Source organism: Mustelus asterias, chromosome 17 (assembly GCF_964213995.1).
Source record: "Mustelus asterias chromosome 17, sMusAst1.hap1.1, whole genome shotgun sequence".
In the NCBI taxonomy this organism is placed as follows: domain Eukaryota; kingdom Metazoa; phylum Chordata; class Chondrichthyes; order Carcharhiniformes; family Triakidae; genus Mustelus; species Mustelus asterias.
Window position 1 is genome coordinate 17,241,447 of NC_135817.1, and position 13,283 is coordinate 17,254,729.

At 45.4% G+C, this 13,283-nt stretch overlaps 1 protein-coding gene across 4 annotated transcripts in view; it reads left to right on the forward strand.

Moving 5' to 3' along the window:
• Positions 1-13,283, forward strand: part of pcid2 (PCI domain containing 2) — a 78,859-nt gene that overhangs the window by 19,997 nt on the left and 45,579 nt on the right. For 2 of the 4 annotated variants that reach the window (XM_078232343.1, XM_078232345.1), the window contains 2 exons: positions 1,061-1,126; positions 9,171-9,212. The exons of 1 other annotated variant lie outside the window; for it this stretch is intronic. In XM_078232343.1, coding sequence (XP_078088469.1) covers positions 1,061-1,126; positions 9,171-9,212 — 108 coding nt within the window. Of the gene's footprint in view, positions 1-1,060; positions 1,127-9,170; positions 9,213-11,562; positions 11,803-13,283 lie in introns of those variants that run through there. One more of the 4 variants, XM_078232346.1, reaches the window with a different exon arrangement.

Sequence of the window (13,283 nt, forward strand, 5' to 3'; positions counted from 1 at the left end):
TCGCTATCTCGTGGCACCAGCAACAAACCAGAGATGACAACATGGTTTGTCCTGGCTCTCAGCTTCCACCCTAGCTCCCTAAATTCCTGTTTTAAATCCCCGTCCCTTCTCTTACCTATGTCGTTGGTACCGATGTGTACCACGACTTGTGACTGTTCCCCTTCCCCCTTAAGGATCCTGAAAACACGGTCCGAGACGTCACAGACCCTGGCACCGGGAGGCAACATACCATCCGTGAGTCTCTTTCGGTGCCACAGAACCTCCTATCTGTCCCTCTAACTGTCGAGTCCCCAATAACTATTGCTCTCCTGCTCTCCCCCCTTCCCTTCTGAGCCACAGGGACGGACCAGGCGCTGGAGATCCGGTCACCGTGGCTTACCGCTGTATCCAAAGTGGTATATTTGTTGCCGAGGGGAACGACCACAGGGCTCCCTGCACTGACTGCTTCCTCCCAGCCCCTCTCACCGTCACCCATCTATCTTCATTCTTCGGAGTAACTACATCCCTGAAGCTTCTATGACCACCTCTGCCTCCCAAATGATCCGAAGTTCATCCAGCTCCAGCTCCAGATCCCTAACACGGTCTTCAAGGAGCTGGAATTGGGTGCACTTCCTGCAGGTGTACTCAGCTGGGACACTACTGGTGTCCCTCACCTCAAACATCACCTTTATGTGATCTTTCATCTCTTTTGTCTATTGCAACTTTTTTAATTTCATAAGCAAATATGCTTTCTACCAGTCTTGTATTAAGCTTGATTAATTTTGAATAGTTTCCACTGTTCTTCCCTCGTATTACTGAATCGTAGCTTTAACCAGTTTACTGTTGTCAGTCTCAGTCTCATCTTGTCAAGATGAGCATTACAAAAATCTAGTTCATTTCAATTAAATTATGATTTTTTTCAATGGTTTCTTGCTGTTAAATTATTAACCAAGTAACTGGTGGTATGTGGAGTAGAGTACCAAGGAAGAAAGAATCTGCAAGTTAGCTAATCAAACCTCAGTTAACAGATGCCTTGGATTCACATCAAAATGCGGAGTAATTCTTCTTTTTCTTTCAACAGATGTGCCTTTGCTGTTGCAAATCACGACTTTGTAGAAGCATACAAATTCCAAATGTTCGTGGTTCAATATCCTTCCTAAAGAACTGTGAGAAATCATAAACAATCTAAAGAAATCTGCAGCTACAATTTTGTTTTTTTCATCGTGTACCTCTTGCCCTGGCTTAAACGATATCTGGGCTAGTTTCTCTGCCATCTCTATATGCTTATCTCATCCATAAGACCCACCTCCTGCCCCTTGATCCCCATCCTCACTTCAGTTGTTCAAGAAGACAGTACACCACTACTGCTCAAAGCAATAAATGCTGGTCTAGCCAGTGATACCCACATCCCATGCACAAAGAGAACTGTTTTATTCGAACCCAAGTCACAAATTACATCCTCCATAACAGGTACATTTATCCTTCCTCCTATTCTCTGCATCCATTGACATGATTGAACTCATCATCTCTCTTATCCAACTCAGTGGGGCTACCCTTGCTTGGTTCCATTCTTATCTATCCAATATTAGCCAGAGAATTTATATCTATGGCTTCTCTTCCCAACCTCATATTTAACCTTGGAATGCCTGAAGAGTCTGTGCTTCCTTCACATTTATATGTTGTTCCTTCACAACATCATTGGGAGGTAGCTTCCACATGTATGCTGATGACATCAGAAATTAGATAAAAACTGGACAAATGGCTGGATAGAAGAAATACCTAGAGTTGACCAAAAACATAGGACCAAGCTCAACATTAGTGATTATTAAACGGTGCAAAGGTATTGGCTTATCAGGAGACAGGCCAGAGGACTTCATGCAGTAATAACATTTATCCTGAGGGGCAGTTAGCAGCAATGAGAGCAGGAAGCAGTGTTGATGGTAGGAAGATTCACTGATGCTGCTACTGATTTGTTGGTTACGCCCACAGCTCACTAATTCACTGGGGCTTTCTGTTGCATTAATTTATTTAATTGTTCATCTACTTGTGTTCTGGTTTTATTAATTCACTGATGCCTACTTAATTTAATTAGCCGCTAGCTGTTGATCCATTGACTTTTTAAATTCACTTGTGAACCTGCTGAGACATTAATTTGTTTGCTGGTACCTGTTGCCATCTTAATTTGTGGATTAAGTGATCTTTGCAGCTCCATTAATTTTTTAATCACCAAAATCTGTTTATTTTGCTGTGATATCCATTGGTATCCTTTGGAAGTTGGTCTTGCTGCATGTTTTTTGTGTGTTTTGACAGCACCATGGCTTCTCATTTTATCATAGAATCCTACAGTGCAGAAAGAGGCCATTCGGCCCATCGAGTCTGCACCAACCACAATCCCACCCAGGCCCTATCCATGTGTCCCTCCATATTTACCCACTAACCCCTCTAACCTATGCATCCCGGGACACTAAGGGGCAATTTTTTAGAAAAGCCAATCAACCTAACCCGCACATCTTTGGACTGTGGGAGGAAACTGGAGCACCCGGAGGAAACCCACGCAGACACAGGGAGAATGTGCAAACTCCACACAGACAGCGACCCGAGCCGGGATTCGAACCCAGGTCCCTGGAGCTGTGAAGCAGCAGTGCTAACCACTGTGCTACCGTGCCGCCCCTGATAGGAGGGTGATAGGAGACTCGATAGTTAGGGACACAGACAGGAGATTCTGTGGCCGCAAATGGGAGTCCACGATGGTATGTTGCCTCCCAGGTATCAGGGTCAAGGATATCTTGGAGCAGCTGCAGAACATTCTCAAGGAGAGGGTGAGCAGCCAGAAGTCGTTGTGCAAATTGGCACAAATGACGTAAATAGAAATAGGGATGAGGTCCTGAGGAGTGATTTATAGAGAGCTAGGGAAAATGTTAAGAAGCAGGACCTCAAGAGTGGTAATCTCTGGATTACTACAGTGCCACATGCTAGTGAGGGTAAGAACAGGAGAATATGTTAGATGAATGCGTGGCTAAAGAATTGGTGCAGGGGGCAGGGATTCAATTTCTTAGATCATTGGGATTTTTTCTGGGGCAGAGATGACCTGTTTAAGAAGGATGGGTTGCATCTGAACTGGAGGGGGAACAAATATCCTGGGGGCAGAATTTTGGGACATAGATAAGCTGCAGAGCTGGGCTGAGGTGGCAAATGGAGTTCAATGCGGAAAAGTGTGAGGTGATTCACTTTGGAAGGAGTAACAGGATTACAGAGTACTGGGCTAATGGTAAGATACTTGGTAGTGTGGATGAACAGAGAGATCTCGGTGTCCATGTGCATAGATCCCTGAAAGTTGGCGCCCAGGTTGATAGGGTTATTAAGAAGGCGTACGGAGTGTTAGCTTTTATTGGTAGAGGGATTGAGTTTCGGAGCCAGGAGGTCATGTTGCAGCTATACAAAACTCTGGTGCAACCGCACTTGGAGTATTGCGTACAGTTCTGGTCGCCGCATTATAGGAAGGATGTGGAAGCATTGGAAAGGGTGCAGAGGAGATTTACTAGGATGTTGCCTGGTATGGTGGGAAGGTCTGATGAGGAAAGGCTGAGGGACTTGAGGTTGTTTTCGTTAGAGAGAAGAAGGGTAAGAGGTGACTTAATAGAGGCATACAAGATGATCAGAGGATTAGATAGGGTGGACAGCGAGAGCTTTTTTCCTCGGATGGTGTTGGCTAGCACGAGGGGACATAGAAATCATAGAAACCCTACAGTGCAGAAGGAGGCCATTCGGCCCATCGAGTCTGCACCGACCACAATCCCACCCAGGCCCTGCCCCCACATATTTACCCGCTAATCCCTCTAACCTACACATCTCAGGATTCTAAGGGGCAATTTTTAACCTGGCCAATCAACCTAACCCGCACATCTTTGGACTGTGGGAGGAAACCGGAGCACCCGGAGTAAACCCACGCAGACACGAGGAGAATGTGCAAACTCCACACAGACAGTGACCCAAGCCGGGAATCGAACCCAGGTCCCTGGAGCTGTGAAGCAGCAGTGCTAACCACTGTGCTACCGTGCCGCCTTAAATTGAGGGGCGATAGATATAGGACAGATGTCAGAGGTAGGTTCTTCACTCGGAGAGTAGTAAGGGCGTGGAATGCCCTGCCTGCAGCAGTAGTGGACTCGCCAACATTAAGGGCATTTAAATGGTCATTGGATAAACATATGGATGATATTGGAATAGTGTAGGTTAGATGGGCTTTAGATTGGTTTCATTGGTGGGCGCAACATCGAGGGCCGAAGGGCCTGTACTGCGCTGTTATGTTCTATGTACTAGTGCTACAAGAGAGGGTTAACTAGATTGGCAGAGAGGTGGGACCCTCAGCAGCAGAGAAGCAAATGAGGGGCTGAAAGGAAATGCAGTACTCAGCAACGGCGAGCTGAATAGACATGATAGGCACGAACATGTCAGGGAGCAGGGAAAACCGATTGGGTTAAATTGCATCTATTTCAATATAAGAGGGCTGACAAGTAAGGCTGATGAACTCAGGGCATGGATAGGTACGTGGGACTGGGATATTATAACTGAAACATGGCTAAGGGAGGGACAGGACTGGCAGCTTAATGTTACAGGATACAGGTGCTTCAGGCAGGAAAGAGGTGGAGGAAAGAGAGGAGGGGGAATTGCATTTTTGATTAAGGGAGCATCATGGCAGTAGTCAGAGGTAAAATAACTGAGGGATCATCCAGCGAGGCTTTGTGGGTGGAACTAAGAAATAAGGGGATGGTGACCTTATTGGGGTTGTACTGTAGACCCCCAAATAGTCATGCATTAGAAGAACAAGTATGCATAGAGATTGGGGAGACTTGCAGGAGCAACAGGGTTGTCATAGTAGGGGATTTTAATTTTTCTAACAGACTGGGACTGCCATGGTGTTAAGAGCTTAGATGGGGTGGAATTTGTTAAGTGTGTTCAGGAAAGTTTCCTCGGGCAGTATGTGGAGGGTCCTAGAAAGAAAGAAAGAAAGAAACCCTACAGTGCAGAAGGAGGCCATTCGGCCCATCGAGTCTGCACCGACCACAATCCCACCCAGGCCCTACCCCCACATATTTACCTGCTAATCCCTCTAACCTACGCATCTCAGGACTCTAAGGGGCAATTTTTAACCTGGCCAATCAACCTAACCCGCACATGTTTGGACTGGTCCTACTCGGGAAAGGGCAAAACTTTACTTACTCTTGGGAAATAGGGTGGGGCAAGTGACTGAGGTGATGGTGGGGGACCACTTTGGGACCAGTGACCAAGTTCTATTCATTTTAAAATAGTTATGGAAAGAGACAAAACTGGTCCACAGGTGCAAGTTCTAAATTGGTGCAAGGTGAATTTTGATGGAATTAGACAGGAGCTTGTGAGGGCAGCTTATTTGGAGTAGCTTATTTGAGGGCAAAGGGACCTCCGACAAGTGGGAGGCCTTTAAAAGTAAAATAGCTAGAGTTCAGGGTCTATATGTTCCTGTTAGGGTGAAGGGCAAGGCTGGCAGAAGTAGGGAACCCTAAATGACAAAACATTGAGATTTTGGCCAGGAAAAAGGAGGAGGTATGGCTCAGGTACAAGCAGCTGGAATCTAGGGATTCCCTGGAGGTGTACAGGGGATACAGGAGTATACTCAAGAAGGAAATTAGGAGGGCATAAAGGGGACATGAGGTAACTTTCGTTGAGAGGATTAAGGTGAATTCAAAGGGATTCTTTAAGTATACTAAAAAAAAGAATAACTAGAGAGAGAATAGGATCCCTCAAGGACCAAAGTGGACATACGTGTGGAACTGCAGGAGATGGTCAAGGTTCCCAATGAATATTTCTCCTTTGTGTTTACCACGGAGAAAGACATGAAGACTTGGGAACCTGGCAAAGTTGGCGATGATATATTGGGGACAGTTCACATTAGAGTAGAGGAGGTGATGGATGTATTAAAATGTATAAAGGTGGATAAATCTCCTGGCCCTGACCAGGTATATCCAAGAGAAGAGGCGAGAGAAGAAATTGCGGGAGCCCAGGCTGAGATATTTGCATCATTGTCTGGTATGGAGGGCATTAGCTACGAGGAGAGGTTGGAATTCTCACTGGAACAACGGAGGTTGAGTGGCGACCTGATAGAAGTCTACAAGATTATGAGGGGCATGGACAGAATGGATAGTCAGAAACTTTTTCTCAGGGTGGAAGAGTCAATTACCAAGGAGCACAGGTTTAAGGTGCGAGGGGCAAGGATTAAAGGAGATGTACGAGGCAAGTTTTTTTTCACAGAGGGTGGTGGGTGCCTGGAACTCGCTGCCGGGGGAGGTAGTGGAAGCAGATACGATAATGACTTTTAAGGGGCGTCTGGATAAATACATGAATAGCATGGGAATAGAGGGATATGGTTCCCAGAATGGTGGGGGAGGGGTTTTAGTTCAGACGGTCGGTGCAGGCTTGGAGGGCCGAAGAGCATGTTCCTGTGCTGTAATTTTTTTTGTTCTTTGTTGTTTATCGTCAGCCACGGGTGAGGTACCCCCAGAAGACAAGAGGGTAGCAAATGTTGTGCCCTTATTTAAGAAGGGCTGCAAATAAAAACCTGGAAATTCTAGCCTAACATCTGTGGTGGGTAAGTTACTCGAGAGGATTCTGAGGGATAAGATGTATAGGCATTTGGAAAGACAGGGTTTCATTAGGAGTAGTCAGCATGGCTTTATGCATGGGAGATCATGTCTTACAAATTTGTTAAGAGTTCTTTGATGAAGTTACCAGGAAGGTTGATCAGGGCAAGACGGTAGACGTAGTCTATATGGACTTCAGTAAGGCCTTTGATAAAATTCCACATGGTAGGCTGCTCTGGAAGGTTGGATCACATGGAATCCAGGGAGAGCTGGCAAATTGGATATACAATTGGCTTGATGGTAGGAAGCAGAGGATGATGGTGGATGGATGCTTGTCGGACTGGAGGCCTGTGACTAGTGGTGTGCCTCAGAGATCAGTGCTGGGCCCATTGCTGTTTGTTATCTATATCAACGATTTGGATGAAAATGTACAAGGAATGATCTGTAAGTTTGCAGATGACACTAAAATAGATGATATTGTAGACACTGAGGAAGGTTATCAAAAATTGCAGCAGGATCTCGATCAGCTGGGGAAGTGGGCTGAGAAATGACAAATGGAGTTCAATATAGATAAGTGTGAGGTGTTGCCTTTTGGAAAGTCAAATCAAGGTCGGACTTTCACAGTGAATGGTAGGACCTTGGGGTGTATCGTGGAACAGAGGGACCTTGGAGTTCAGGTGCACAGTTCTCTAAAGATGGTGTCACAGGTAGATAGGGCAGTGAAGAAGGCTTTTGGCATGCTGGCCTTCATCAGTCAGGGCATTGAATATAGAACTTGGGAAGCTATGCTGCAGTTGTACAGGATGTTGGTGAGGCCGCATCTGGTGCATTGTGTTCAGTTTTGGTCGCCTTGCTATAGGAAAGATGTTATTAAACTGGAGAGAGAGCAGAAGAGATTTACAAGGATGTTGCCAGGACTCAAGGGGCTGAGTTATAGGTAGAAATTGGACAGGCTAGGACTTTTTTCTTTGGAGCGTAGGAGAGTGAGGGGTGATCTTATAGAGGTGTATAAAATCATGAGAGGCATGGAAAGGGTGAATGCACTCAGTCGTTTTCCCAGGATTGGGGAATCGAGAACTCGAGAGCATAGGTTTAAGTTAAGAGGGGAAAGAATTAATGGGAACCTGAGGAGCAACGTTTTTACGCAGACGGTGGTATGTATGTGGAATGAGCTGTCGGAGGAAGTGGTTGAGGCAGGGACATTGACAACATTTAAAAGGCATTTGGACAGATACGTGGATAGGAAAGGTTTAGAGGAATAGATGCCAAATGGGGTTAGCTTAGATGGGCGGCATAGAATCCAGAAGGTTGAGAGGAGATTTGATTGAGGTGTTTAAAATCATGAGGAGTCTGGACAGAGTAGATAGAAAGAAACTTTTCACTGGAGGAAGGATAGGAGACAGATTTGGAGTAATTGGCGTAAGGAGAAACTTTTTTCCTGGTTAGGGTCAGGAATGCACTGCCTGAAAGTGTGGTGAAGGCAGATTCAATCGAGGCTTCCGAAGGGAATTGGATTAGTATTTGAGAAGGAAAAATATGCAAAGCTCTGGAGATAAGGTGAGGATGGGACTAGGTGAATTGCTCCTGCAGAGGGCCAGTACAGATATTATGGCAGAATGATCTCCTTCTGTGCTGTAACCATTCTGTAACTCGATCTTTGTAACTTTTTCCAGTTCCACTGAAATCTCTGTTTTCCCTCATTGTGGCCTCTTAAAACAACAATTGCTCACCATTGCCAATTGTGCCTTCAGCTGCCTTGGCCCAAAGCTTTGAAATTCCCTCCTGAACCTCTACTTTGGTTTTCTTCTTTAACCGCTCCTTAAAACCTCTTTGACTAAACCTTTGGCCGTTTATCCTAATATCCCTTTATGTGTCAAAATTTAATTTGTAGTGCTCCTGTAATGTGATTTGGGATGCCTCATTGTTAGTGGCCGGCATGGTGGCACAGTGGTTATCACTGCTGCCTCACAGCGCCAAGGATCTGGTTCCATTCCCAGCTTGGGTCACTGTCTGCTTGCACATTCTCCCCGTGTCTGCATGGGTTTCCTCCGGGTGCTCCGGTTACCTCCCACAGTCCAAAGATGTGCGGGTTAGGTGGATTGGCCATGCAAAATTGCCCCTTAGTGTCAGGGGGACTAACTAGGGTAAATGCATGGGGTTATGCGGATAGGGCCTGGGTTGGATTGTGGTCAGTGCAACCTCAATGAGCTGAATTGCCTCCTTTTGCACTGTAGGATTCTATGAGGAGCTTTATTTAAATGCAGTTGATTTTGTTGCATCCTTCTGGGTTCGATTTTCCTGTTGTGTAATGGTTTGTGTAAAAATAGAAATAATATTTAATTGTAATACTTGTTCCTGGTTTGTTCCATTATTTTTGAATCTCCAGGTTGTGTATTGCAACTAGATTCACATTTTAAGGTGATTGTTATCACAGTCTGTGGGAACATGTGGTAAAATCTTTCAACATTACGGACTGGAGTAACAACACAGGAGGTTGATTTGTATTTAAAATAGTAGTTCAGGTTTATTTCTCTAGTTTTTGAAACAATACATAAATATATTTTTCCTTCATTGGAAAACATCATTCTTGAAGGCGTTCCAAGCTCACAAAGAGGAAAACTGGTAAGTTCAGCTGTTTGTCTAAACACCATTTTAAAATGTATCTCCTTCTATCATGATTTTTGAATTTCTGTTTTTGTGACAAACTTTTACTACCCTGCATAAAAGCAAATTACTGCAGATGCTGGAATCTGAAACCAAAAGAGAAAATGCTGGAAAATCTCAGCAGGTCTTTCCTGCTCAGTGGAGTATTGGGTGTTATCTTTAGCTGAATTGTGGCACTCTAATCTCTTGAGTTGGTAAATTGTGGTTTTAAGTCCCACTACAGGGACCTAATCATATAATCCAGGTTAAATCAGGGAGTGCTGCACTGCTGGGAAGTACAGACTTTCTGAACATAGAAGAGCTCCCCTGTTGTCCTGGCTTACATTTTACCTCTAACCACAATCACTAAAACACATTACTGAATCATCTATCATTGCTGTTTGTGGGCCTTGATGTGCAGAAATTAGTTGATACACTTCCCAACAAAAGTAGTGGTTACACTTCAAAAGTACCTCATTGGCTGTGCTGCACTGTGGGACATTTTGAGGATGTGAAATGCTCTATATGAACTCATTCAGCTTTTTAAAATTCTGAGTGACTTTGCTCAGTAAAATATGCATGCATTCTTAAAATTTGTATCTTCACATTCAGAATTCTGAAGAAAACACACCGATTTGTATTAAATATATTTCCTGACAGCTGTTTACCTCACAGGCTAGTCCTGCCAGGGTTATCAAACCCAACTTAATCATGATTGATATTTCCATGTGTGCCAATTTAAATTTTTGCAAGATATCATTTATCTAAAAGTGGAAAACGTGCTGTGTTCCTTCATGTTAAACAGTTGGCCAATTATTGTCCCCTCTGCTGTAATCTGATTGCATCTAGTCTGGCTGCAAATATGGCAAAAGAGCTGGCTTATGCATAATGGGCCATACAGTTGACTCACCTGCTGTGCAGGGGATAATTTCAGAATTTGTGGATGATATAAAACTTGGATGAGTGTAGAACTTCAAAAGGACATAGATAAGCTGGTGGAGTGGGCAGTTAAGTGGCAAATGAAGTTCAATGTATCGAAGTGTTGATGCATTTGGTAGGGACAAAATGGAGAGACAATATAAATAAGGGATAAAATTCTTAAGGGGTGCAGGAGCAGAAGTGTATATGCGCACTAATCACTGAAGATGGCAGGACAGGTGGAGAGAGCAGTTAATAAATCATATAGTATCCTGGGCTTTATTAATAGGGGCATAGGGACAAGAGCAAAGGGGCTATGCTGAACTTGTACAATACACTAGTTATACTTCAGCTGGAGTATTGTGTACAGTTCTGGGCATCATACTATAGGAAGAATGTGAACACATTGGAGAGAGTGCAGAAGAGGTTTCCAAGAATGGTTCCAGGGTTGAGAAACTTCAGTTATGAGGATAGATTGGAGAGGTTGGGACTATTCTCTGTGGAAGAATAAGGCTAAGAGGAGATTTGATAGAGATATTTAAAATCATGAGGGAACTGGACAGAGTAGCTAGGGAGAAACTGTTCCAGCTCATAAAAGGACCAAGAATAAGAGTCATGGTGTTGAGATGCCGGCGTTGGACTGGGGTGGGCACAGTAAGAAGTCTCACAACACCAGGTTAAAGTCTAACAGGTTTATTTGGAATCATGAACTTTTGGAGCAATGCTCCTTCATCAGGTGAGTGGAGGGCTGGTTCACAAACACGGCATACGTAGACAGAGACACAATTGCAAGATAATGGTTGGAATGTAAGTCTTTACAGGTAATCAAGTCTTTACAGATACAGATGGTGCGCGTAGAGAGAGGGATAATTGTAGGTTAAAGAGGTGCGAATTGTCTCAAGCCAGGACAGTTAGTAGGATTTTCCAAGCCCAGGCCAAATGGTGGGGGTTACATGTCATAGAATCATAGAAACCCTACAGTACAGAAAGAGGCCATTCGGCCCATCGAGTCTGCACCGACCACAATCCCACCCAGGCTCTACCCCCATATCCCTACATATTTTACCCACTAATCCCTCTAATCTATGCATCCCAGGACACTAAGGGGCAATTTTAACATGGCCAATCAACCTAACCCGCACATCTTTGGACTGTGGGAGGAAACCGGAGCACCCGGAGGAAACCCACGCAGACACGAGGAGAATGTGCAAACTCCACACAGACAGTGACCCGAGCCGGGAATCGAACCCAGGTCCCTGGAGCTGTGAAGCAGCAGTGCTAACCACTGTGCTACCGTGCCGTGCCGTGTAGTGTGACATGAACCCAAATTCCCGGTTGAGGCCGTCCCCATGTATACAGAACATGGCTATTAGTTTCTGCTCAGCGATTCTGCATTGTGTGTGTCTTGAAGGCCGCCTTGGGGAACGCTTACCCGAAGATAGGAGACTGAGTGCCCGCGACTGCTGAATAGCCCTATCTACCTGTGACACCATCTTTAGAGAACTGTGCACCTGAACTCCAAGGTCCCGACTGGAAGGGAACATTCCTGCCTCGTGATTGTCATGCGATGTCCATTCATCCGTTGTCGTAACGTCTGCATGGTCTCGCCGATGTACCATGCCTCGGGACATAATTTCCTGCAGCATATGAGGTAGACAACGTTGGCTGAGTCGCATGAGTATGTACCATGTACCTGGTGCATGGTGTTCTCACATGTGAAGGTGGTATCTGTGTCGATGATCCGGCACGTCTTGCAGAGATTGCTGTGGCAGGGTTGTGTGATGTCGTGGTTGCTGTTCTGAAGGCTGGGTAGTTTGCTGCGAACAATGGTCTGTTTAAGGTTGCGCAGTTGTTTGAAGGCAAGTAGTGGGGGGGGGGGGGGTGTGGGGGTGGCCTTGCTGAGATGTTCATCTTCATCGATGACATGTCGAATGCTCTGAAGGAAATGTTGTAGTTTCTCCATTCCGGGAAGCACTGGAGGCAAAGGGTATTCTGTTGGTCATGTCCCGTGTTTGTCTTCTGAGGAGGTTGGTGCGGTTTTTCGCTGTGGCGCGTCGGAACTGTCGATTGATGAGTCAAGTGCCATATCCCGTTCTTATGAGGGCATCTTTCAGCGTCTGTAGGTGTCTGTTGCGATCCTCCTCAACTGAGCAGATCCTGTCTATTCGGAGGGCTTGTCCGTAGGGGATGGCTTCTTCAACGTGTTTAGGGTGGAAGTTGGAGAAGAGGAGCATCATGAGGTTATCAGTGGGCTTGCGGTAGAGTGAAGTACTGAGGTGACCGTCCTTGATGGAGATGCGTGTGTCCAAGAATGCAGCCGATTCTGGAGAACAGTCCATGGTGAGTCTGATGGTGGGATGGAACTTGTTGATGTCATCATGTAGTTGTTTCAGTGATTCTTAGCTGTGAGTCCAAAGGAAGAAAATGTCATTGATGCATCTAGTGTATAGCGTCAATTAAAGGTCCTGTGCAGTGAAGAGGTCTTGTTTGAACTTGTGCATGAAGATGTTGGTGTATTGAGGTGCGAATTTGGTCTCCATGGCTGTCCAATGTCTCTGGATGAAGAATTGGTTGTCGAAAATGAAGCGGATGAGTTGTGGAATTGCATCTGGAGACTGGCAGTTGTCGGTGTTGAGTACTGAGGTACTGAGGCTGTTGCACAATGCCTTCATAGGGGATGCTGGTGTAGAGTGCTGAGATATCCATTGTGACGAGGAATGTTCCTGGTTCAAATGGTTCATGGATGCTGAGTTTGTGTAAAAGGTCCGTAGTGTCGTGACAGAAGCTGGGGGTTCCTTGTACGATGCGTTTCAGCATGCCCTCGACATAGCCAGAGAGGTTCTCACACAGGGTCCCGTAGCATGATACAATGGGACGGCCGCGTGTGTTGGCCTTGTGTATCTTTGGGAGTCAGTGGAGATCTCCATTGGGGCAGTACATGGGATGAGAGCATGGACGATGCTCTGAAGGTCCTGATCAAAGGTCTTGATCAGTCTGTTGAGTTGGGGGGGGGGCGTTTTTTGGTTGGATCTGTGGGTAACTGTCTGTAGTGTTCCTGGTTGTTCAGTTGTCGGTACACTTTGCACTAATCCGTACTGTTCAGTATGACGGTGGCCCCTCCTTTTCTGGCTT